Source organism: Syngnathoides biaculeatus, chromosome 9 (genome assembly GCF_019802595.1).
Source record: "Syngnathoides biaculeatus isolate LvHL_M chromosome 9, ASM1980259v1, whole genome shotgun sequence".
NCBI lineage: Eukaryota > Metazoa > Chordata > Actinopteri > Syngnathiformes > Syngnathidae > Syngnathoides > Syngnathoides biaculeatus.
In genome coordinates, this window is record NC_084648.1 from 2,378,041 (window position 1) to 2,405,774 (window position 27,734).

At 41.5% G+C, this 27,734-nt stretch overlaps 1 protein-coding gene across 1 annotated transcript; it reads left to right on the forward strand.

The window, feature by feature from the left end:
• Window positions 1–296: 296 nt before the first annotated feature.
• Window positions 297–27,672, forward strand: dok7b (docking protein 7b). The gene is made up of 12 exons (XM_061830811.1): window positions 297–350; window positions 472–517; window positions 1,219–1,286; window positions 2,597–2,747; window positions 4,151–4,351; window positions 12,962–13,081; window positions 15,911–16,021; window positions 17,134–17,999; window positions 23,799–23,873; window positions 24,236–24,281; window positions 24,353–24,484; window positions 25,596–27,672. Exons 1-12 carry the CDS (start codon window positions 297–299, stop codon window positions 25,754–25,756), a joined length of 2,031 nt encoding a protein of 676 aa, XP_061686795.1. The 3' UTR covers window positions 25,757–27,672.
• Window positions 27,673–27,734: the final 62 nt, after the last annotated feature.

Consider the following 27,734-nt stretch of genomic DNA (forward strand, 5'->3'; position numbering starts at 1 on the left):
GTACTTGTGAAATCCCAGTGGAGGCCAGATAAGATAAGAAATTTATGTGGGTAATGCCATTATAATCCAATTAGCTCTTACTGAAACATCGAGTACAGATGACAACTGTAATAACTTTTCTGGTGCCGTGCGGTGGGGGGGCCTCGTTACCCGCCATGGTGGTCTGACTGCTGGGGAGAAAGTGTAGCTTGCCTGGCTAAGGCTATTTTGAAATGTCATTCCCTTAACACACTGATGCACGCACACGCACAGGCGCACGCATGCACACACACAGCTGCTAGGAACCATGTCAGAAGATGACGGATACAGTTGTCGTGGAGGGACAAGTCAAGTTTAGAGATGGGAAAAAGGTGAAATTTGCAGCTTTTTTTATCTCGTTTTCGACATTAGAGCTATATCGAAAGGCCACGTTCTCATTTGGAGGATATATATTTACTTTTTATTGTTTTTTTTTTCTCTCTGCAATCACAGTGGAAGACTCGATGGGTCGTTGTTCGGAAGCCTTCTCCAGTTGCAGGTAGGTCTTTTCATTTTTTTCTTTTGTCCTTGCACATATTTTTTTCAGCTGACACTGGAGCGACCTCATTAGAACTTTTGCATGCAGTCACAAGCAGTCATTTGGGCACACGCAGGCTGTGTGCCTCCTCCTTATAGGGCAACTTTTGCACGTCAACACGTGGACGTTGCGCAATACATCGCCCGCTTGGGTCGATTTGAGTTGATTTCAGAGACAAAAGGGGAGTTCCTTTCACATTTAAGCGTTTGGGTGTGAGCAGAGCTATGTGGTACCAATTGAACTGAAAATAGGCTACCTTATTCGGGAAATCTCCAATCTGAACATCAACTGGGAGATCGGCATAATGAAAGAGTTCATGGTCTGTGAGTTTGAAAGAAACCCTCGTGTCAATAAATAAAAGTGGCATCATTGCTTATATGCAAAAGGGGCTACTCTTGTCCCCCTTGAGAAATAAGGCAACGTGGTCGGAATTATTGTATGTGTGCGTGCGTTTGTGTGCTCGGGAGTTGATCAGTGATTGTCATTCTCAGCTGTGCCAGTGGATCAGCTCATTGTTTCAGGGTTTGCTATGGCAGCTGTTGCATAGAGAGACACACGGCGCAAATGCAACAAAGCTACTCTGTGTGACGTTATTAAGCATAATGCAACTGCCAACGTGTAAAGCTTGTGTCACACTACGTGCGTATGTGTGTCTCCTGCAGACTGTCTGTCTGTGCTGGCCTACAAAGACAAGAAAAAAAACAAGGAGCGCCTTGGTGTAACACTGGAGGTAAAAAAAAAAAAAAAACCTAACGAGGAAAATGTGTGTATCCTTTTTGGTACAGCTCAGTGTTGAACCCATTTAAGTGCGGACACACTTTCTATACACTCGTGCAATTGGCCACACTCACCACGGACAACATTTGATACAGCTGCACAATCAAATGAAACTGAGGACATCACACGGGTTTTATTGAAATTAGGAATAATGGGCACAATAATTGCGAGGTGAGAGAAGTACTCAAACCAGTCCCTGGTTCACATCCCTTATTGGTGTCTCTTCTTTTTCCGCTTTGTAAGTTTCCAATATCTCTTGTCAAGAATTCAGTCAGTCACTATAGCAACTGCAGTTCACTTTACCACTCTCAATTTACATCTTTTGCATCTTGTCATCAACAAACTTTTGGACAAATTAAGGAGTACAAATTACAGATATTTGTTTTCAAGCGTTCAAAGTAAAAAATGGTCAGAAAAAAAATGTAAAAGTAAAAAAAAAAAAACCAAAGAAAGTAAATCTCAGATAGTTGAAATATCTACATAAATACACCAAGTGTTTTTTTTTAAATTTGTTATTCAAAATTAATCAGACTGTGTGGAATCGATTGTTGCTTTATTGTCTTTCAGCAACTGTGTCAAAATGACTAAAAGCTACAGCTATGCAACGTTGAGAAACCGTTACAGCTCACCTCCTCCAGGCAGCATTTTTCTGTTCAATACAACAAGCTATGGGACTTCCTAATTGTACAGTCCCATGACTCTGAAATCATCGTCTGTGGTTTACATCCCCCGGAGGGTGGGGGGCATATTTGCATGTAATCAGAGGATACATGCTAATACTGTACTTCATTTGCTGTATGAACCAATAACCAATATTATCAGATTTCTCATCTTGGCATTCGCTTATAACATCTCTCGCCATTCATACATATTTTGTTTACCTTAATTAGCAACATGATATGGGAAAAATAGGAAAGGCAGCAGTTCTACCATTCTGCAAACCACAGCAACAATAATCAACTTATTGTTAAATTGATACCTTGCAGACAGAAATGAGCATTATTATTTCTGAAATTGCAGAATGTTTGAATTCAGTCTCAAGAGATTGTCACGTATACTTATTGCTGTGGCCACTCAGTGTACAAGAATAGGAAATGACCAATGGGCTGGAGTGTCCAAAGAACAAATTATTTTCTACATTCTCGAGTAACAATCTGCTGGTGCAGACTTTTGTCACTAAATGTAGCCACAGTATGTGAATTTTCACAACCAAATGCACTCTCCAAATATGAACTTTGTCAGTACAAACGTTACTGTTCTCAGGGCATCTACGGTGTGGAACCAGGCCCTGGCCATGATGGTGTTGGCTTCACCCTCTCCATCCTCTGCCTTGCACACACACTTGTGCTGGGCTTCCAGAGTCGAGAGGCCCTCCAGGCCTGGGACGCCCGAGTACGCTACGGACTGGGAGAAGGTCAGTGGTCCGCTCAGAGGTGGACTTTTCCACTGGCAAAACTCTAACCCTGAAAGCTTTTCTTTGTTTTATAGGAGAGTATATTTAACCAAATTGATGCAGAACACTATGGCTGCCTTTCAAAATGCAGACTTCTTGACAGTCAAACGTTGACGATGACACCACAGATGTATCATGTTTTACAGTATGTTTGATGTATACTATTAGTTACTTAGGGATAACTGTACTACTCAGAAATGTTAGGAATGTTTGGCTTTCAGGTAAAATTTCAGGGTAAACCTTTCCAATCCTCTCTAACTTGTAGTACTTTCTGCACAACTAGTTCTTCTTTTCCAAGGAGCTGAATGGCAAAACTCACAACACCTGTTTCATTTATTTTTTGTTTCCAATCTTTTCAACTTTTACAGTATGCTTTTCAGTGAATCTTGCGGAACCTTTTGTATCTGTTCATGACACTGTGACTCTCAGTGGTTTGAAGCCTCACAATGACGATATCTGTTCTATTGTTACGTGTTGTCTTGGTGTTACGATATTATTGTGCCCAAGTAATGAAACTTTTCATCGGTACGAGTGCATCCAAACGTTTAGAGGAGGTAAGTTTAATTTTCACGCAAAGTTCACTTTTCACCCGAAGGCAAAATATTTCCAACTTTTCGTGCATCGTATATAGTGTTTAAATGTACTTGAACGACTCCAGCTGACCATAACTTGGTTCCTCTGGGGCACCTTTATTATGATGACTTATCAGGATCCTGCCCATTTGAAATTATTTTTAAGGATATTTTGTTATTAGGTTCATAGAATTTTATTCATAATTTTAATCAAGCTCAAGCCATTACCATTGGGACATGCTCTAAAATGTACCCTGAGTTTGATACATAAGAACAATCTTACTTGTTAATTTTCCTGGGTTGTGAAATTTTGCTTAATTTATCACATGTTGTAAATAAGCATGTTGGACATGTGACTTTCAGCGAGAGGCTTTGTCATTTCTTAAAATAGTGTCAGTCGTAGAAAAGGTTTGAAAACTATTCCCTCGGTTTGTGTGTCATTTGTGTCCTCCAGCCTCCCCTTAATGACTTGAATATGGAAACTTTGAAAAGCACAACTTTAGAAAATGAAATCATGATGTGAATGAGTTCAGCGCTTCTGGAAAATGAACATGAGTCTGGGAAACCCTCGCACTTCCATCAACGCCGGACGTTCCCAAAGGACAACGTGATTGAATGGAAAATGACTTTTGCTCAAATTCAATTCTTCATCTTATTCTCAGAGCATCGATCACAGTGGACTGTTCTGCTATTCCAGTTGCAAACAATTCTATGCTCTGAAAATGGATGAGAGTATTTAAAGGCACAATTCTGTCTTATAAACATTTGTCCCACTTTGTTTCGGCACTGCAGTCCACAGATTTGGTGTCAATGTGGAACCAGGTACCAAACTGGAGATTGGCCCTGCCTCCCTTCACCTGTGCAACAATCTGTTGGCCCTCACCAGGGGCCTCCCTCCCAGTATCATTGCCCACTGGAAGCTATCCTCGTTACGCCGATATGGCGCTGTGCCCAATGGCTTCGTGTTTGAAGGCGGGACTCGATGTGGATTCTGTGAGTAAGACTTAACCTCAAAAGATTGATGTCGTATTTTTCACCTCACAGAGGTGGAACACAATCCTCTCTAGCAGGATGTTTTCCATCATGTGATGGTGACTGTATAAGAGTGGAATGGAATAGATGATTTCAAATTCCATTTGTGTTTGATTTTCAAATGTCACAATATATGATGGAGTTCTTGTTTTGGATCTCATTAGATTCTGCCGGTGTACCTTATGATTTGCCTGTGGAGTATATTTCGACTTTGGTTGCAACTGATCACTTGGGGCGCATTTAAATACAACCTTAGGTTACAAACAACTGTTTAGCAACAATTCAGGTTACATTCAGAATTTTCTAGGAAAACCTACCTCTAGTTACATAATATTTTCAGTTTGCGAATGGTCTTGGTTTGGGAGAACGTAAGGATCTTTTGCACTTCTACTCGTGCAGTGTAACGTGACAATCATTGACTGCATAATGATTGGGTATAAGGTGAAAAGACGTTTTTTGCTCTATGGTATAAGGCAGAAATTGTTCTAGCCAGAAGTTCCACCTCTCTATCCTCCATTATCCAATCACAAATCTAGTTGAGTTTCAGATTGGTTGAAAACTCTGGAAATCATTTTACTTTCATTATTTTTTTTTTATTTACAGTAAGTACTATTTATTTATTGAATTGTAGCATATATTTAATTGAAACAGCAAATGACTGATATTGGTGAAAGCGCGTCTCTACGCAAGGGCATGTGCAAGGTGGAAGTTGCCCCTACAAGTGCATTCAGCTGATCAGATGTGACCAGCAGCCACCACTGCATCATTAATGAAGACTAAAGAAGGTGCGCTCTTGTCATACGGAACTGTTAATTTAAAAAAAAAAAAGTGAAATAAGAATTAAATGGTCACAATAGCAGCCAAAATGAAGATATTGTTAATATTGTTAAGAAGCGCTTTTTAAGGATGAGCAGAAACAGTTATGCATTGTGCAACAAACATTAACGGTGCATCACACAATGTAACTCAGGTAGGCGCTCTATTGTTGTATTTTTTCCTCTCTTTTTTTTCTTGGTCTTTATTAGATTGACACAACTGAGAAAGCTCTCACTATCGGGATAGTGTGGGCAAGGCAATATAAAAAAAATTGATGAAAAGCAAATTGGCCAACAGAACAATTAATCTCCAAAATGACAATGTGATGAAACAGTTACTGATTTTTATTTTTTTTTTACAGGAAAACAAAAGTTTCCCTGGATTGATTAGTTGTGCCAAAATCCATCCATCTATTCATCTATCCGTTCTCTTAAATGTTTATCCTCACCGGGGTCGTGGTTGTGCTGATGCCTATCTCAGCAGACTTGAACTGGTCACGAGCCGGTAGTAGGGCACATTTTGACAAACAACCATTCACTCCCATTCGAACCCTTGGACAATTTCATGTCTTCAATTCACCAACCAAGCAATATTTTTGCAGTGTGCGAAGGAACACAACCAGTAGAAAAACGACAAATGCACTGGGAGAACATGCAAACTTCACACAGGTAAGAGCGGATTTGAATCCAGGTCCTCAGAACTGTGAGGCGAATGTGCTAACCAGCCATTCCACTGTTCCAAGAATGAACCAATGAATTAGAAAAGAAACAGACAAAAGAAAAGATGTCGCCTTGTTATTATGGAAGAAGGCTCTTCTTTAACAATGAGCTGTAGTCTTCCTTCCCCTCCTTAGATTCTGAAAATAAATAAACATTTCCATGATATTCCATTTTATTTGAAAATGGTCTGTATGAGCCCTCCGATTGGCTGTCGACCAGGGATAGGCTCCAGCGGGCCCATGACACCACTGAGGATAAGTGGAACTGAAAATGGATGAATGGATGGATGGATGGATGGCACCTCCATTCATTTGAATGGAAAACATTACCATAGGTTAAGAAGTTTTCGGGTTACAAATGGGATCATGGAACTCATTAACTTCATAACCTGGGCTTCCATTGTAGATGTAATGAATTGAACTTTAAATCTACTTTCTACATACAGTATGTAGCGTAACTAACCTACATGGGACTGCATTATTTCCTAGCAAATAATGCCTCGTATACGTGTGTGCATGTGCATTTAGACTTTGATCTGCCTGCCTGAATAACCACGAGGTCCACAGGCTCTTGTTTCTGTCCTCCACTGACCAACAGCTATTAATACCAGGCATCCTTGTCGGGCTTGTTCGGCCAATCACATTCTTGCTGGTGTCGCAACAGCCTTTTCTCGTCTCGTCAGAGATATATTACCCAGCGATCTCAGCGACAGTCGAGACGGGCCGTTTGAATCTTGCTTAAAAAAACAAGAAATGGAAAGCGAATCAAAGAGGAGAGTACACAAGTGACATTCCTCGTATTTCTTTTCTCTTTATTTATAATCTCAGCGTTAATTTTCATTGACAAAGATAATAACGATATATCCTTTTTGACATAAAGACGTATTACTTTACAACAATATGAAAGTACTGAGAGGTGCTTCTAATATTTTAGTCGAGGGGGCGGGGCAAAATATTAAAAACAACTCTCCTTATAATGCAGACCAGCTCCATACAACAGTCAACACCAACCACAAGAAACTTATTAATATATTACGAACATGCCTAATCTAAGATGCATTCATATCTTTGTATAGTGGACTTTTTTTTTTATCTGGATTTTTTAAAACGATAGAATGTGCTTGTGCTCATGTTACTTTGTACTTTAGTTGAGGAATGAAATATTGAAGAGTAATAATAAGTCATGTTATGACATAATTTATTCATAAAGTGGGTTGCGATGGTAGGTCATCCTTTTAATGTGTTGAAATTCAGCTCAGTTCAAACTTTGGCAAACTGAAATATTGAGCATTTCTACTAACACATTCTCCCAGGTTTATTATTCCCTCCAGGCAGCCATTAGTTTTATTACATTTCACTGTGCTATAAAACATCAAAGTTTGAGCACTCAGTACAGTAAATCATCTCAAGGATGGAATCCGTTTTGCTCCCCTATAGGTCCAAATATACAAGGACTTTTGGGACCTCGTAATAACTTCTTTACTAATCTTTGCCCGGGTCAGAATGTCACCATCTTTATGTTTTAAAAAACGATTAAACATCGTCGGTCATCACTGACCCCTGTAAAAGGAAGCAAACCAACTTGAAATGTAAAAACAACTAACTTTGCCATCAGGTTGATGGCACACATGGTGATGTTGGACAAAAGTTTGAAACCTTCGCAAGAGACTGAGCTTCACGTTGCCCAAAGTTCATCATTATGCTCACTGAGTTCCTGCACGAGAGTGTTTCAAGTTGTGTGTGATATGAGAGACATTTGATGTTCCACTGCATCCATTCATGTATTTCATCTGCATTTGTATTTCAAGTTACAGTTACTCAAGTACTTTTTGATGACTACCAAATCCTCATCAGCGCCAAATGATGCAGAATTATGACCGGCAATAATTGCAAATAATCCTGAATGCTTCTTCAGCGGCTTGCACTTTTGAAGAAATGCACTCGGAACTAATCAGTGATCAAATAACTATCATTTCCCTTATTTCCTCAGAGGGTGGGGGGGCAAATACAAAAATCATTGAACGTGTCTCTTGGTCATCAAATGCTTCCGTGCAAAGATAATTTATCCTTAAATGGCACCGAACACTCTGGTGGGCCTGCACTTTCACAGTCAGCACTAAGATCCTAATATCTTTGGCTGCAGAGTTGAGAACCAAAGTGACATGACCAGTTTGGTGGACAGTCTGCAAAGCATTTTTTTTTTATTGGGCAGTAAGGCAATCAGGATTTTGAACCTTCAGAAATGTGAGCAGGTTCTTGCAGGCTTCTCTGTGTAAAGGCAGACACGGCGTTGGTAGGCAAGATGCTTGAACCAGCCAGCAGCAGTAGCAGCAGCCTCTAATCCATATTTGGATAGGAGCCCGTGTTCTCACCGTATGCACATTTCCTGGCCTATCAGGTGAACACGTGTTCACGTTGGCTTCATAATGACCACACACACAAACACACACACAAATACATCCGCAGGCAGCAATAAATGATCTGCTGGAGAGTTTGGAAAGCTGTCAAACGTGTGATAGGTGGAAGTAATTCAAAGCCCAGTGTGCTATGGCAGAAATGTTTTCCATGTCCTTCAGTTGGCATGGACACACACACATACGCGCACGCACGCACACACACACTCGTACACACGAACGCACAAGTAGGTCTATGCATTATTCATTTGTTTTAATATTAATGATTACAGTTTAAATGTATCAGGAATCATCAAATCAGGAAATTACAATATTACATAGGACACCATATGTTTCTTTCTTTTTATTGAATTACTGCAATCAATGAACTTTAATACAATATGTTGCACAACATGCAGAGAAGCAAGATGTGATTCATGTGATTGTATGAGGTTGAAATATTTCCCATCAATTCTGTAAAGGTCAATATGTGCAGTTCTAGTTCAAGTTATTGGATAATGTACATTAATGGCTTCAGCATCACAAAGTTTTAGGAGGACGCCCTTGAAAACTGTTCTAGTGCAAAGGATCCGTTCTCCCTCCCCAGTGCTCACATTTGTCGGGATCTTGTCAGGATCTGCTGTTCATTACTCTCAACCAGGAGCGCCATCAGGTTTTATGGACAGGGAAGGCAAAGCCGCCAGGAGTTGCACGTGATTACACAATATATCAGCAACAAAGAGGAAGAAACTGTATTTTAAAATTAATATTCTGCATGTTTGTGGTCATCTCATGGTACTTGATATTGTTTAGCCTCACCTTGGCCTAATATATAAACAGCTGAATCCATCTGTACGTGTACATGTCGGTTATTTCCTGCGCTCCAAAGCCTAATGTGTTATCCAAATCACTTTTGATGAGCTTAAATTGGTGTTATATTCAAGGAAATTGAATATATGATCATCGAATGAGAGTACTACCCCAAATGCAGCCCTATGGGGGCACAAACCAGTGCAATCTGTAGGCCGGTCCCAAGCCCGGATAAATGCAGAGGGTTGCGTCAGGAAGGGCATCCGGCGTAAAAACTGTGCCAAATAAATATGAGCGTTCATCTAAAGAATCCCATACCGGATCGGTCGTGGCCCAGGTTACTGCTAACCTGCAGGGCGTCGGTGGAAATTCAGCTACTGTGGGTCGAAGACAAAGAAGAGGAGGAAACCGGATCCAGCGTCAGAAGAAAAAGAGGAATGCACAGAGCCTACAACTGAGTGTAGGGACTTTGAATGTTGGGACTATGACAGGAAAAGCTCAGGAGTTGGTTGACATGATAATTAGGAGAAAGGTTGATATTCTGTGTATCCAAGAGAGCAGGTGGAAAGGTAGTAAGGCTATAAGTTTAGGAGCAGGGTTTAAATTATTCTACCACGGAGTAGATGGGAAGAGAAATGGAGTAGGGGTTATTTTAAAGGAAGAGCTGGCTAAGAATGCCTTGGAGGTGGAAAGAGTATCAGATCGAGTGATGAGACTAAAATTGGAAATTGAGGGTGTTATGTATAATGTGGTTAGCGGCTATGCCCCACAGGTAGGATGTGACCTCGAGTTGAAAGAGAAATTCTGGAAGGAACTAGATGAAGTAGTTCTGAGCATCCCAGACAGAGAGAGAGTTGTGATTGGTGCAGATTGTAATGGACATATTGGTAAAGGAAACAGGGGCGATGAAGAAGTGATGGGTAAGTACGGCATCCATGAAAGGAACTTTGAAGGGCAGATAGTGGTGGACTTTGCAAAAAGGATGGAGATGGCTGTAGTGAACACTTATTTCCAGAAGAGGGAGGAACATATAGTGACCTACAAGAGCGGAGGTAGAACCACGCAGGTAGATTATATTTTGTGCAGACGATGTAATCTGAAGGAGGTTACTGACTGTAAAGTAGTGGTAGGGGAGAGTGTAGCTCGACAGCATAGGATGGTAGTATGTAGGATGATTCTGGTGGTGGGTAGGAAGATTAAGAAGACAAAGGTAGAGCAGAGAACCATGTGGTGGAAGCTGAGAAAGGAAGAATGTTGTGCGGCCTTCCGGAAAGAGGTGAGACAGGCTCTCGATGGACAACCGAAGCTCCCGGAAGACTGGACGACGACAGCCAAGGTGATCAGAGAGACAGGCAGGAGAGTACTTGGTGTGTCATCTGGTAGGAAAGGGGAGAAGGAGACTTGGTGGTGGAACCCCAAAATACAGGGAGCCATACAAGGAAAGAGATTAGCGAAGAAGAAGTGGGATACTGAGAGTACTGAGGAGAGGCGAAAGGAGTACATCGAGATGCGACGTAGGGCAAAGGTAGAGGTGGCAAAGGCTAAACAAGAGGCATATGAAGACATGTACACCAGGTTGGACACGAAAGAAGGAGAAAAGGATCTCTACAGGTTGGCCAGACAGAGGGATAGAGATGGGAAGGATGTGCAGCAGGTAAGGGTGATTAAAGATAGAGATGGAAATGTGTTGACTGGTGCCGGTAGTGTACTAAATAGATGGAAAGAATACTTTGAGAAGTTGATGAATGAAGAAAATGAGAGAGAAGGAAGAGTTGAAGAGGCAAGAGTGAAGGACCAGGAAGTGGAAATGATTACTAAGGGGGAGTCAGAAAGGCACTACAAAGGATGAAAAATGGAAAGGCAGTTGGTCCTGATGACATACCGGTAGAGGTATGGAAGCAATTTGGAGAGATGGCTGTGGAGTTTTTGACCAACTTATTCAACAGAATACTAGCGGGCGAAAAGATGCCTGAAGAATGGAGGAAAAGTGTTCTAGTTCCCATTTTTAAGAACAAAGGGGATGTTCAGAGCTGTGGGAACTATAGAGGAATAAAGTTGATGAGCCACACAATGAAGTTATGGGAAAGAGTAGTGGAGGCTAGACTCAGGACAGAAGTAAGTATCTGCGAGCAACAGTATGGTTTCATGCCTAGAAAGAGTACCACAGATGCATTATTTGCCTTGAGGATACTGGTGGAAAAGTACAGAGAAGGTCAGAAGGAGCTACATTGTGTCTTTTTGGATCTAGAGAAAGCCTATGACAGAGTACCAAGAGAGGAACTGTGGTACTGCATGCGTAAGTCTGGTGTGGCAGAGAAGTATGTTAAAATAGTACAGGACATGTATGATGGTAGCAGAACAATGGTGAGGTGTGCCTTAGGTGTGACAGAGGAATTTAAGGTGGAGGTGGGACTGCATCAGGGATCAGCTCTGAGCCCCTTCCTGTTTGCAGTGGTAATGGATAGGCTGACAGATGAGGTTAGACTGGAATCCCCTTGGACCATGATGTTCGCTGATGATATTGTGATATGCAGTGAAAGCAGGGAGCATGCAGAGGAACAATTACAAAGATGGAGACATGCACTGGAAAGGAGAGGAATGAAGATTAGCCGAAGTAAAACCGAATATATGTGCGTGAATGAGAAAAGTGGAGGGAAGAGTGAGGCTACAGGAGAAGAGATAGCGAGGGTGGACGACTTCAAATACTTGGGGTCAACAACCCAGAGCAATGGTGAGTGTGGTAAGCAATGAAGAAACGGGTCCAAGCGGGTTGGAACAGCTGGCGGAAGGTGTCTGGTGTGTTATGTGTCAGAAGAGTCTCTGCTAGGATGAAGGGCGAAGTTTATAAAACAGTGGTGAGGCCGGCCATGATGTACGGATTAGAGACGGTGCCTCTGAAGAAACAACAGGAAGCAGAACTTGAGGGAGCAGAAATGAAGATGTTGAGGTTCTCGCTCGGAGTGAGCAGGTTGGATAGGATTAGAAATGAGCTCATTAGAGGGACAGCCAAAGCTGGATGTTTTGGAGACAAGATTCGAGAGAGCAGACTTCGATGGTTTGGACATGTTCAGAGGCGAGAGAGTGAATATATCGGTAGAAGGGTGCTGAGGATGGAGCTACTAGGCAAAAGAGCAAGAGGAAGACCAAAGGAAAGGTTTATGGATGTTGTGAGGGAAGACATGAGGGCAGTTGGGGTTAGAGAGGAAGATGCAGGAGATAGGCTAAGATGGCAAAAGATGACACGCTGTGGCGACCCCTAACGGGACAAGCCGAAAGGAAAAGAAGAAGAAAGAAGAATGAGAGTACTACCCCTGATGGGATTCAGACTTACACTGTTCCATTTGAAAAGCCAGGCACCAAGTGGCCAATAATTTATGAACAAAACAACCAGAAAAAAAAAATGTTTTAAAATTATGATCTGTCACTTATTGTCCTTCAAAATATTCATTTTGAAGTCAAAATGGTTATATATTGTTGGTTGAAAGATAATGCAGTAAAAAAAAATCCCCTGAAATGAGGAACAATCATGATTAATCATTGTGATTACAATACTGATAAAAAATAATCATGATTATTGATTTGGCTATAATCACGCAGCTCGTCCTGCATTCTGAAAGTTCGTAGACCCTTTGAAAGGTTTGTTTTTGTAATCCTGGTTTATGTTCGAACCTTGTGTGTACAGCATATTGTATTAATACATTTTCTGTCATCAATGTATTATTGGAAAAGATATTTTGCTCTCAGCTGGCCCTCTCTGAATAAATAAAGGTACAAAGATATGCTATATCAAATGTTTTTTTAACTTTTGCTTCCTATTTTTTACATATCCCGCAGGGGCAGGAGTTTTCTTCTTATCCTGCTCAGATGGAGAGCAGATCAGTTTTCTTTTTGACTGCATTGTCAGGGGCATCACCCCCAGCAGGCTCCCGCATGGGCTGCGACCCACCCTGCCAGGTGAACACACACATGCATTCTTTGTTGCCAGTTTAGTGTTCAGCATTTGTTTTTTGAAACCGCACACGCACTCAACGCCCTTAAAAAAATTAAAAAATCAACCTTTGTGAATGTGAAATTACGTATGTGGTCCTAAGTTCACGTGCATTTCTAACACACTGTAAGGCCAAGAGAAGCGGTGTTGTGACATCTGAGGAAAGACACGGGATGCGGAACAAACATCTGACGATACCTTTTTATAGAAACAAACATGACTGCCCTGCGTGTTAACAGCCACCGGAAGAGACCTCTTTATGCACTGCAATACTATTTAAATTGCTATTCACACTCGTCACTTGTCAAGTAATGTCAATTCTGGCCTTGATCCAGTATGCTGGTAATATGACTACACAATGCCAAGTCATAACAGAGGTTAACGCATTCATCGCCTCACTATTCAGTGCATTCGTATCCACTTGATGGTCCCAAAATGAAGGAAACCGGAAACTCATGGTATCAAACAAAATCATGGCTCAAAATTCCTGCCCTCACATAGTAAACTTTTGATTGGCTGTTTCTGGGAGTTATTGATTGACTGTAAATATTCAAATACCTCTTTCGTGGCATCATCTGTTAATCTAAAAGTGCTTGTGATGGGCTGTTTTCACTTTCTCACTTTCTTTCGATCCCGCTTTCAGTAAAAAAAAAAAAAAAAATGTAAAGACTGTCTGCTGTTGGGCCTGTCTGAGGACATTCACTGCTGTTAAAATTAGTTTAGCATAGCAAAGCTAGGAGGGATGTCAGCTGATACCTCACTAAGCGTTGTGAAGAAACTTGGCATGGGCACACTGCCCATTAGCTGTCACAGACGCGAGGCCCACATCCGGGGGTTGGGTTGTTGTCACTTAAATGCACAAAATGACCTCCTGCAATGTGCACGAACCACACTTGCTCAGGCTCACCTCATCCTCACCTTTATGCAGACATGCAACATAATTTTTTTTTTAACACAGAATTACATCCATCCATCAATTTTCTGAGCCGCTTGTCCTCAGTAGGCTCATGGGAGTGCTGGAGCCTATCCCAGTTATCTTCGGGCAGGAGGCAGGGTACACCCTGAACTGGTTGCCAGCCAATCGCAGAGCACATGGAGACGGCAACAGTCGCACTCACAATCACACCTAAGGGCAATTTAGAGTCCCCAATGAATGCATGTTTTTGGGATATGGGAGGAAACCGGACTGCCCAGAGAAAATCCACACAGGGATGAGGAGAACAAGCAAACTCCACACAGACAGGGTCCGGATTTGAACCCTGCCCCACAGAACTGTGAGCCCAATGCTCTAAACAGTTGCTACACCGTGCCACCACGGAATTACAATAATGAATTTGAATCCAGCAGATTAGTTATAACTTGGATAAATAACATTTTAAGGAGTAAAGTCCAAAGCAACATTTACATTGCAACATTTAAAGTAATAAGAATGCAAATTATCTTTATAATTATCTTGAGGGAATTATTATTATAAATTATCTTCATCTATTATCTAGATGAAAATATATGTTCAACTGTACCATAAAATGCATAACCTTTTCAATGTTTTTACCAAAATCTATTTTTATGAATTAAAGTCCGTGAACTTTGACCTAGTTTCCCGTGTCTGAAAAACGCGTGTGGCTGACCTCTGACGTAAATTACAGGTAAACACATCGTACTGCAGACAGTTTCTCATACAAGCACAGGCAGATCCATCGCGCTGTACAATTAACGGCCGGGTGGTCGCATACGTATTTACTAAATACACGGCGTTTGCATAATTTTCAAACAAGATTGAAAACTTTGTATATACATTCAGCATATCGAAGCCTTTACTATTTAGCAGTTTATGACTAACTAAACCAAACGAGAACTTCAGAAATGCTTACCAATCTTTGTTTCCAACATGAGGCTTATCCTGCTCCCTGCTTGCTCGGCCCTTTCTTCATGGCCAGCTATTTCGTCTGCATCCGAACGTGTATACGGTCTAACTCCCTTAAATTGATAACCTTTAACGCCTTTATAGCGAGCGATACATTGTAACAAACATTCCTGTCGGCAATCGTGATGTATTGTTATAATCTAGTGTAGTTTACAGTGGTATCTATTGTCAATCCATTGATGAAAGCTACCAGTAGATGATCTATATCTTCTTAAAGCATGTGGAGGGGAAAAGTTTTCAACTTCAAGATAATGCATACACCGGGGAAAATGACCGTTCGCATTTAGATATATGGACAGACTAATCTAACGTTTGAATTTAGATTAAGTCAAAGTAAATCAAATCTCATACATATTATAGTGAGATACCGAAACATTAGCTGTCTTTTCAGTGTAACTGAAATTCCTTTGACATGGCTCATGATGTTGATGACTTTCGACGTAAATGCGCTCGCAGTACGTGAAGCAGCTCTAAACATGCGCTTTTGGCCTAACTTACGAACATGCTCAGTATGGTTAACTTGCATTTCCTGTTACCGGGTGAATACTGATTGTTTAGGAGCATGCTTGTTTTGTTAACAACATTTATGAAATGAACACGTAAATTAATGTCAAGAACTACACAAAATAAGCAACGTCTTTCAATATTTATTTTTTCCACTCTTAACAAATTTTACGTGCGTGATTTTTCGTGCTCGACTGTACAGATTTGGTCGCGCTCGTCACATATGAATAACTGGTACCTCATATATTTTTATAGCTTGTCAGCACTAGTCTTGGACTTTGTGTTTATTCTTTTCCCTGCTGGTACACATTTATGCATTTCTTCACCCAGAGGTTTATCAATATGATTTTCTGTGTTATCAAATCAGAAAACCTCAATGTTGACCCAGCAGCAGTTGAAGAACGCATCAACCAGGAAGCATCAGATCTGGAGAAAAGACTCAGCATGCTGTCCACTTGCAGCCTAGCGACCAGCACAGGTAAGTTTTCTCTTGATCAGGGATTGTCACAGTTTTTGGGCCCATGGACTCCTTGCAGTGGAGACAAATTTCCAAAGACCCTCTCCATAATCCTAACGCCAATTAAATATAACAACCATGTATATACCTGTCATCTAATATGCCTTCCAATTTAACCCGATGGGGTAATTTAGAGTCTTCAATTATCGTACTTTGAATGTTTTTGGGGTGTGGGAGGCACACACACACACACACACACACACACACACACACACACACACACACACACACACACACAGGGAGAACATCCAAACCCCACGCAGGGAAGGCCAGATTTGGATGTGGGTCCTCTGAATGGTGAGACAGATGTGCTAAACAGTTTGCCAGCCAGCCAGTAAAAATATTTTTTTGAAGTCAAAATCTAAAAGTTCAAGAAAGTAATATTCTAAGTCAGTGATTCCCAAACAGCAGTGTGCCGGGGTACATTAGCGTGCCGTGAGCGCTCTTCAGGTGTGCTGTGGGAAGTTATGCAATTTTATGTAATTGCTAAAAAAAAAAAATAACGTATCTTTATTCGTCTATTTTTGCCAGTGAGGCACAATGACAGACAGAACAAAAAAAAAAACCTCTTCTATTAGATGGCAGAAAGTACATACAGTAATTAATCGATCCATTTTTGGTGACATTTACTTTTGTTGGCGTGCCGTGGGATTTTTCAGTTGTAAAATACCTGTATGTGCCTTGGCCCTATAAAGGTTGGAAATCACTGTTCTAAGTGAATTTTTAAAAATGCTTCATTGTGCTAATTCTCTCCCTTTATTCTGTACGAGATTGCTTCGTTCTATAAACCTCTTGTTATAGAAAAAATAGAGGTTTAATCCTGGAATAATATGCCTTTTATTTTAAAAGACTTTATTGTTGCAGGGATCTCAGATTTATGTGACGATACGTCACAATCATATCAGAGCTTTTAATTGTCAGGCATCCTGGTCTTAATAATTGACAAAGGTATTATCATGCTTTGGATGAACACTTTCAGGATTTCTTGACAGGTTAATGAGAGGACTGTTAGAGAGTCTTTGTGAGCACCCTTGAAAAGGTCACTTAGATGCTCTTGATGGCTTTCTCCTCAGGCTCCACTTCCAGCTGCAGCACATCTGTTGCCGGGGATGACCAGAGCTGCATTTCCAGCTCCTCTTCCAGCCAATCAGACACCAGCTACGGGAGCCGACGTACTTTCTGGCCAGAGCCTTTAGTGAAGTTGCACCTCCTCAGCGAGACGGTGCCAAGCTCGTCCACGCTAAAGGCCTTCACCACTTCGGATGACCGTCTGTATGCTGCTGTGATGGGAGACTGTGGTCCATCTTCCACACAACTCCATCCTCGTGGTCTCCATGACAGTGGGCGTCAGAGCTCACTAGACAGCGGCATCGGAATAGGGTTAGCAACTGGGAGCTCAGGCAGCTTCTCCTCTTGTACAGGGAGTGTGGACATAGCCCCTCAGGGAGCAGGGGAGGAATTTGGCTCCATGGCCAGTCTACCTGCTCCTCCACCCTCTGCTCCTCCTCCTCCCCCCAATCGTCTGCCTTCACCTACCCAGTCTACACTTCACCTTGACCACAGTGATGGTCCCTCTTATTCCTCTAGGTGCATTTCTCAACCATCTCATAGGCTTAGTGATGAGTGTCAGAATTCCAGCCTGCTCGGATTACACTATGATACGCCCAGGAGCCTAATCCAGAACAGGGTCCTGAGGGACTCCTCGGCTGTTCAGGGACTCTCCTCTGAAAAAGGCAGCCGTAACACGATGTGTGGAGATCGTTTTGTCAGTCAGGACCAAGCGCCAGACGGGCTTCCGGGACCCGAACCTCAACGGCAAACTTCGATGCAGTGCTCCCGCAGCTGGCCCCATGAGAGGACGCCCCCTGGGGACAGTGAGTTCATGTCCACCCCTCAGCAACTATTCTTACCAGGAAGGTCGATTTCTGGAGAAAATCAGGTGCTGACGCTTTCACATCACCAGTAATATAGGTCAGCGTTTCACAATCATTACTGAGCCGAAACTGATATATTTTACGTTAGAAAAAAAAATAACGAAGATGTCATAAAATGTAGATCTCAACTCAGTTTACTCACAAGTTTACCTGTTCAACTTGAAATCCATTCAACACAAAGCTGTTCTACTCAGACCATGTGTGTTGAAAAATGGCACCAGGTGGATACACAGGTCAATGGAACTATGAGGTCTGAATGGTCCATATTTCACTAACAAGTGAATATTTCACTAACAAAAATAGACAACCACCCCCCATGGCTTGCTGTGTTGTCAGTGTCACAAGTGGAGAAGAAATGTATTCCATAGTTGGTGTGGAAAAGGAATCTATTATTGATGGTAGTTCCAGGGATTGTTCTGAAGTCGGTTAATTAACAATTTAAGCAGGCAGCGTAGGATGCCCGGTGAGGACATATAACAACTAGAACAAGATGAGAGAGGACATAAAAAGGAGGAAAATACAGGATGTGGGAAATGAGCAAGGCAGTGCTGCTGATGAATGGTGTGATGGGATGCTTTTTATAGTGTCACATGTGAACACATGTAAGAGCCTGTGAGCTGATATCTTAATGTAACGTGTTATTTTTAGTGGTCCCAGTACAAAGTGTTTAGCGTGTCTCATTAGTGAATGGACACATCACATCCATGTGAGTTAACGTGACTTGGGAGTTGCATATCTGCAGGGTTCGCACGCGGCCTTAAAAGTCCCTAAAAACCCCTAAATTTTCGAAGGTGCATTTAGGGGCTCCTTAAAGTCCTTAAAAATCTGCGAAAACCGGTCAAGTCCCTAAAAAGGCCTTAAATAAAAAAAAATCAAAGGGAGGACCTCTACCGCCAAAATTCTCCCTAAAATTTTTTTTATCTTTTATTAAAAAAAAAATAGCGATCCATCTGGTGTCCAAAATTGGCCGGAAATTGTCAACGGAAGTCACCGTGTTTACAACTAGTCGCCATCTTGTCAATATTCCATTGTTTGTTTCCGTGAGTAGGCGTTTCACTTCGTCTTCGTTACGACGTAACGTAGTTCTTTCATCGATCCAACTTGTATCACGGGGTAGTGCATTTTTCCAAGAAGCTTGGGTTGAAAGTAAGGAGATTGGGAGCTGGGTTCGTCGAGATCCAAAAGATCGGCACATGTCTTACTGCCATCTGTGCAAGCAGAGTTACCAGCTTGAAAAGATGGGCGTCAAAGCGCTGGAGCCGCACCGGAAAAACAGGAGACACGCTGATTTGGCGAAGACTCTCTCATCTTCCGTTGGTATGAATCTGTTTCTAAAATATCAAGATAGTGAAGCATCAACTTCAGGCAGTGGTACTAGCAGTGCATGCGCACCTACAGTTGTCCAGCCGCCGACTTTAACCAGCCATTAGTCAGGCTTTATGAATGTAGTTCAATACACGAAGACGGACCCGTTAAAGGCAGAGATCATGTGGACTTGAAAAGTGATCTGCAGCCATTACGGTTACAAATCTTGTGAAAATAATTTGAAAGTGTTTGCAGTCATGTTCCCAGACAGTGACATTGCTAAAAACTACCACTGTGAGGAAAGGAAGACTTCGTACCTGGCTACATTTGGCATCGCTGCCCACTTTTCATCTCTACTGCTTCAAAGCCTAAAAAGCCAGAATAGAGACTGACATATCTACGCTTATTGAGAAGGCTGACAGGCTGTGTGAGGAGGCAGAACAAAAGAGGAATCTGAGGTTTATCACCGAGGCCAATGCACTCAGAGGCAGAGGAAAGGACAAGAGATCCACTTTGGCACCTCTGCAGCAACAAATAGAGGAGGCACTGGGTAGGCTCAAGGAGCGAGACTCGTAGGGGTGCTGAGACAGACATCAGTAGAAGACATTTGTGTATATAGTTGCAATTGTAGTTAGAATCTGTTTTTCTGTAGACTGTTATGTGAAGACATTGACAATGGTCATATCAATGAGAACTACCACAAGGGGCGACAAGTGACCACTGTCACAGTTACTGAGGTACTGGAACATTTGATGAACCAAGAACGTTTGATGGCACCATTGGGTGAGTCTTTTTTCCCTACTCTTGATTTCCCACGATGGCCCTAAATTTTTCGTGTGGCCCTAAATTTTTTCTGTGTCAGCCCTAAATTTTTCGTGTCAGCCCCTAAGAATGCCCCTAAAAAGCCCTTAAATTTTTTGGGTCAGACTGAGTATGAACCCTGTATCTGGCACATTGATGAAGGGTGGTCCTAGCTCCCTCCACCTGCAAGGTGTGTGTGTGTGTGAAATGAAAACCATAGCCAGCATAGTCAGAAGACCATTACAATAGTCAAGTCTAATTGACATACAGTGAAGAAAATAAGTATTTGAACACCCTGCTATATTGCAAGTTTTCCCACTTAGAAATTATGGAGGGGTCTGAAAGTATGATTTTTTTTTTTTAACAATTTATTTGTGCCATACAACTGCAAATAAATATTTGAACACCTGAGAAAACCAATGTTAATATTTGGTACAGTAGCCTTTGTTTACAATTACAGAGGTCAAATGTTTCTTGGAGTTGTTCACCAGGTTTGCACACACTGCGGGAGGGATTTTGGCCCACTCCTCCACACAAATCCTCTCTAGATCAGACAGGTTTCTGGGCTGTCGCTGAGAAATACGGAGTTTCAGCTCCCTCCAAAGATTTTGTATTGGGTTTAAGTCTGGAGACGTGCAAAGCCACGGCAGAACATTGATATGCTTCAAACGGAGCGTCTCCTTGGTTTTCCTGGCTGTGTACTTCGGGTCATTGTCATGTTGAAAGACCGAGCCACGAACAATGGTCTGATTGAGGGAAAGAGGTTGTTCCCCAAAATCTCACAATACATGGCGGTGGTCGTCCTGTCCCGTGTGCAGAAAAACACCCCCAAAGCATGAAGCTACCACCTCCATGCTTCACAATTACGATGGTGTTCTTGGGATGGAACTCATCATTCGTCTTCCTCCAAACACAGTTAGTGGAATTATGACCAAAAAGTTCCATTTTGGTCTCATCTGACCACAAAACAAATGGTCATTGGCAAACTTAAGACGGGCCTTGACATGTGCTGGTTTAAGCAGGGGAACCTTCCGTGCCATGCATGATTTCAAACCATGACGTCTTAGTGTATTACCAACAGTCACCTTGGAAACGGTGGTCCCAGCTCTTTTCAGGTCATTGACCAAGTCCTGTTTTGTATTCCTGGGCTGATTCCTCACCTTTCCAAGGATCATCGAGGCCCCACAAAGTGATATCTTACATGGGGCTCCACTCTGATTGAGATTTACCATCATGTTGAGCTTCTTCCATTTTCTAATGATTGCTCATACAGTGGACCTTTTTTCACCAAGCTGCTTGGCAATTTCTCCGAAGCCCTTTCCAGCCATGTGAAGTTGTACAATTTTGTCTCTGGTATCTTTAGACAGCGCTTCGGTTTTGGCTGTGTTACAAGTTTGAGACTTACTGCTTGTATGGGGTTGACAGGTGTTTTTATGCAGAAAACGAACCTGCACAGGTACATCTGATTCATGATAATACATGGAGTGGAGGGGGACCTTTAAAGGTGTACTAATAGGTCTTTGAGGTCAGAATTCTAGCTGATAGGTGTTCAAATACTTATTTGCAGCTGTATCACGTAAATAAATCGTTAAAAAATCATACATTGTGATTTCTGAATTTTTCTTTTGAGATCATCTCTCTCACAGTCGACATGCACCTACGATGAAAATTTCAGTCCCCTCCATGATTTCTAAGTGGGAGAACTTGAAATATACCAGGGGGGTTTAAATACTCATTTTCTTCACTGTAAAAGTCTGGATAAACCTCTCCTGGGCTGCTTGACCCATGCAAGCCTTCACTCTGTATATGTACTTCAGATGGTAGAAGGCAGTTTTAATACTTGATTTCATATGTCTGATGAAAATCAGGCCAGAATCTAGTAGAACACCCACGATTTTGGACTTGGTCTTTGGTTTTTAAAGAGAGGGACTCCAGGTATCTACTCACAGCAATCCTCTTTTCTTTATAGCCGAAACAATAATCTCAGTTTTGTTGTGGTTCACGAGATCATAATATTGGTTTATCCAGTTTTTTACCTGTTTGAGACAGTGATGCTGCACTTCAGTTGAACTGTAGTTATCTGGAGAAACTGGTCGATGTAACTGTGGGTCCTTTGCATTGCTATAATTGTTCAAATTAAAGTTTGTAATATTTTGACCAAAGGGTAGCATATACAGGCTGAACATGAGGGATCCAAGAACTGACCCTTGAGGGACCCCATAGCTATTTGATGAGATTGAACACTCGAATGGTTCCAAAAATACATTGTACAAATAGTACATATCTGAACCACTTAAGGATCATTCAATTTAGTCCTACCCACGTTTCCAACCTGTTCAGCAGTGCATTATGATCTACCATATCAAAAGCTGCACTGAGATCCAACAAGACCAGATTTGACACCTTTACCGAGTCAGTATTAAATTTTACTGTATGTCATATATATAGCACTTTGATAAGAGCAGATTCTGTACTGCGATGACTTTAGAAACCTGATTGAAAATGGTTAAAGGTAAATTGAAGTTCAAGAAATTGCTGGTTTGATTAAAAGTAACTTTCTCAACAATCTTGTCAATGAAAGGGAGATGTGCGATGGGTCTTTAGCTTGCTAACATGGAAGCATCCAACCTTCTCTTTTTTTTTTTTTTTTTTTTTTTTTAGCAGAGGCTTAATTAAAGCTACTTTAAGAGCTTCAGGAAACGCACCGGACTGAAGGGAGCAATTGCTTATTTGCTGCAAATCGACAAGCAGACATATCACAATAGATTCAAAAAAATCTAATCGTATTGAGTGAAGACAGCTCATCGATGGTTTCACCTGCTGAACCGTTTTCTCAACAGTGTTTTAGTCAACTGTATCAAATTCTGACACGGGTTCATGTGTAGCGTCATTTTATAATGTTGCTGATTTGTGCTGATATTTAACCCGATGGATTGTATTTGCTCACTAAAATAAGCACATTCATTTCATTTATCAGCTGTTAGAACTTCTGATTTTGGGGAGGGACTGTGACCTTGTCAACCACAGCAAACAGAGTGTGATATTTTTGTTGAAGTACTTAGCAATCATTTCAGAAAAGTGTTGTTCTCCAGCACTAGCTAACGCTTGGTTAGAATTACAAAGACTTTGTCGATAAAGGCACATTTCATAAAATCTACAAATTGTACGGCTTCAAGGACATTTATATTTCGAGGTTCCACTGTACTGGACACTTTTCTGTGAAACAATATGACATTTGACATCAACATGACAACCAACCCTTCTGTCAGACATTGCAGAGAGCTGCTGTTTTCCTTTTGTTCCATTTGTCTGGGAACTCAAAAGCTCTCAGAAAGGACCCTATGACCTCGTGTTTAATTAATCCTCAGATGGCTTCTGAAACCATTTCTCATCATGAGCATTTTATCACGGCAGCAGCGTGTGATTTCTGATATCTCATTTATGTGTGCGCGTGCACTGCTTAACTGCAACCGTGGGCTGGTAGACTTACTGTGTCGTGGTGAAACTGTTGATGCATGTTGATGACTGAATGACAAAAGGCTTGGTTTTTCCTGAATTCTGACATGTCATCAGCTCAGTGTGGCTAAAATTAAAACACAGTGTTTTGGTGAGTAAGATGTTGTATGCCTTCATTTTAATGATGTTTATGTTAGTGGGTTAAACAAAAAATGTTACTTAATTCCTGTGTTTTTGCACAGTGCTGTCATGCGTTTGACAACTACATCACCCCAGAGCAGTGGCGCTTGGCGAAAAACAGAAGTTTAATGACGCAGGTAAGATTTGATCTGCATGTTGAACTTTTCGGGTGTCTTGAGCTCTAAATGTAGTCTTGCTCCTCATCGGTAACACACCAATAGAAAGTTGCAAATATCATGTTTTGAGGTGAAATTTAAAGCTGAACCTAAAATGTTCCATAAACTTTACTGTTGAACTTAATTAGACATCACAACTTTTGTTTTGGCTGTTTTTTTATATATTTATTTTAATTGAACCAGCATATACAGTATATTGGTCTCTTTCAGGATTAAACCTGTTTCGAATTTAGAGGTTCAGCTATATCTTGTGCAAAAAAACAAACAAACAAAAAAATGGGCTACTCAACCATGACTCAATTATTCGTATGCTTGCTTTCTAGGTTGGCAACTCCTCATCTGGTCCATGGCCTGATGCTGATTCACCAGGTTTGTTACATCATCAATGTACTTGGCTCACTTTCAAAATGTGTCAATCCCTTGGATGTGTCATAATGTAGACCAGCTGTGTGTGAAAGAGGATCGCCATGACAGCCAGGAGGATGATCTGATCAGGATGCTCTCCTCGGTGCCACCCTCCGGCCTTCTGCAGTCTATCACACTGAGCGCAGCCAGGTCACACTCAGCCTACGGTAATTTTTTTTATGCCCAAAATTGAACTGTGACATTTTTTCATTTGCCATAGTGTGAACAGGGATTTCCTTTTCATAGTGCACACACACACAGCTCTGGGGAAAAAAAAAAGAAGTCAGGTTTGTTTTTATGCGCTCTATGATTGACTGGTGACCAGCTCAGGGTGAATCCCACCTCTGGCCCAGAATCCCCTGCAACCCTAGTGAGGATAAGCGGTACAGAAAATGAATGGATAAAATGAGGTGACTTCCAAATCAAGGATAACTTTGGGGACAATACTACTTGCTCTTCTTATATCACGATCACATGCAGTAGACGTACACATAAAATGACATTAAGACACAATTCAGTTCATTTTCATCTCCATAAAGATTGCTTGGCATCCCATTTATCAGCAATTGTGATTGGTTTGAAGTGGCCTTTTAATTTTTTTCTAAAAGCTGTAAAATTGTTTAATACACAAAATTGTTGGTCCTTCTCTGTTCATGAAACAAAAAGGCCACCGTGGTCACAGAAATAATTTGAATGTGACAAAAGTAAAAATAGATAACATTTTATGGAAAAACAACGAAAACCAGACATTACTTTTAAATTGTGGTTCAAGTTAATGAAATACCAAAAAAAAAAAAAAAAAAAATCATCAAACAGGCCTGGACAAAAATAATTGTAACTTTCACTTACACTTGTGTGCCTCTCAGCAGCTGAATCTGGGCGAGAAGTGGGGGTACACTCTGAACTGCTCGTCTTCCAATTGCAGGACACATCTAAACAAAACAACCATTTGCACACACATTCACACATATGCAGATTTTAGAGTCTTCAATTATGTTTTTGGAATGTGGGAGGAAACCGGAATACTCGGAGAAAAACAACACAAGCACGAGGAGAACATGCAAACTCCACACAGGCATACATGCCCAGATTTGAATCCAAATCGTCAGAACTGTGAGGCCCATGTGCTCACCATTTGCTCACAATGCTGCCTCACATTTGTTCAAGTAACTGCAAACATTTAGTTGTGTATGTAGACAAATTCTCACCTCTATGATTGCCAGTTAGAATTAAAGAACAGGTAAAATGTCCACACAACTACTCTGTTTGTTCCCACAGTGTCGCCGCTTTCCAATCCAGAGGGTGGCTCCATCACCAGGTACACCCACCAAAAGAGCAGCGCCGTGGAAACGGCTCAGCAGGTGGGTGTGGCGCACCTACTCGGCACGAAGGGCCGAGGGACTCAGGTGGACAACAGGCGACAAGGGCCACCACCCTGACTGTGTTCCCACATCGTTGGATAACATTTCAGTGCTTATTCACTGGAGTCTCAGAATAAGCTAAACTTCTTCCCTTTAACTTTTTTCTTTTCTGATGATCTGTAATTACAGAACAATCCATTCCACTGATAATACAGTAAATGCCTGGCAAGTCTGTGAGGGCTTATTGATTTGATGCACAGTAATCCTCTACATATTCACAGTTTGCGTTTCTTTCTTCTTCTTCTTTTTTTTTAAAGATGCATTATACTTGCTTAAAACTCACCTATTTGTGGTTCTCTGTGTGTTTTTGTGCTTGCTATCAAGGGCATGGCAGCCGGAAGATGGCTCCAAACCCAAATGACCTTGGATTTTTTTAAACTAAAAACATTTGTACGCCATTTATTCAGAGTAATGCAATATATTTAATATAATATAGAAGCTAATATTTTTCGAGGTGGTAGAATTGGTATTTTTTATTGACAGCTGAGCAGGATGTGTCAGAGGAGAGAGAACAGTTTGATTTAAATGTTTTTTTTCCAATCATTCAAATTTGGCAGGCTTGTTAACAACGCTTCCTAACGCAACTTAACCTCTGATGTATCCGAAAACACTTGATTCTACTCTACAAAGACTTTAAAATGTAATGGAATCATAGTTTGAGGTTTATTTGTGGATCGAACTATTAATATAGGCAATGACTTGCAGGGCCCAATCCCTGTTCCACCCTGAATAGAGAGGATTACTGTATTTGTTGAGAGTTTGTTCATTTGCGTGTGGTGTCTTCCTTACCCGCATGCATTAATCCCACAGAATAGGCCAGATCCCTTGAAGATTTATAGAGGATTTTATATCTCTATATTTTTCTGCATGAGCCTTAAATCTGCTGAAGATGTTGTTGGAGGAGAAAGAGACTATTCAGCAATATATTGAAATGCCACCCTTTTAATTGGTTGAGAATGAATTTATTTTTCAAACTCGGGCGCCGAGCGGACCACTGTTTGGGGTTTGCATCCGTCCGGGTTTGGATGTCCCGGTGCGCTTGGCAAACATTCCACATCAGAGCTCAAGTGCGTTCGATTGAAAAAGCAGCTTCAGAGTTATTTCTCAGGTGCACAGTCGGAGAATCGAGTGAGATTGGAGAGAGCGATGAGTCCGCCAGTGCCATTCTTCATCACGGTAATCAATGCCTGTGCTTGTGGTCCAGGAGAGGGCACAAACTGATGAATGGTAAGGCTCTCCGTGTGTGATCCAATTTGCCATCCCCCCTCTTGATGTCATCAAGACAAATAGGCTAATATTTGACGCCAATTTACTTTTATGGGACTTGTGCGACTGAGGAAGAAGCTTATGATGCTGAGTCACCGCAAGTCCGTATTTTCTCAGCAGTAGTCCGCTCATTTCACCGCAGGGATGGATTTGCCTGACAAAACCTGTAAATAGCAAATGCTGTTATTTATGATGAGCTCATATGAATGATATGAAAGTATATTTTTCAATATTACTCTTTGATGTTGTTGCAACATATTTCATTAAATATTCAAGATTGGTGCACCATTTTTGACTCCATTTTTTTTTTCACACACCTTTTTCTGTTATTGTTGGATATTGAAACCGAAGTTACGTGTCAGCACTCCATTTTCATGTTTTTAATTTTAGTTAGTGGCGGCTCGGTGGTAAAGCGTTGGCCTCTTGATCCTGGACCCGCCTGTGTGGAGTTTGCATGTTCTCCCCGTGCCTGCGTGGGTTTCCTCCGGGCACTCCGGTTTCCTCCCACATCCCAAAAACATTAATTAGACAATTGGAAATTGCCCTTAGGTGTGATTGTGAGTGCGGCCGTTTGTCTCCATGTGCCCTGCGATTGGCTGGCAACCAGTTCAGGGTGTAGCCCTTCTCCTGCCTGTTGACAGCTGGGAAAGGCTCCAGCACTGCCCGCGACCCTCGTTTGGATAAGCGGCAAAGAAAATGGATGGATGGATTTTGGTTAGTCTTTCTGTGG

Excerpts from the sequence above, each read along its gene's own strand:
- dok7b (XM_061830811.1), top strand. The coding sequence starts at position 297 with ATGACGGATACAGTTGTCGTGGAGGGACAAGTCAAGTTTAGAGATGGG. Across the intron at positions 351-471 it reads AGTTTAGAGATGGGAAAAAG|TGGAAGACTCGATGGGTCGT; the intron begins GTGAAATTTGCA and ends CTGCAATCACAG. Across the intron at positions 2,748-4,150 it reads ACGCTACGGACTGGGAGAAG|TCCACAGATTTGGTGTCAAT; the intron begins GTCAGTGGTCCG and ends TCGGCACTGCAG.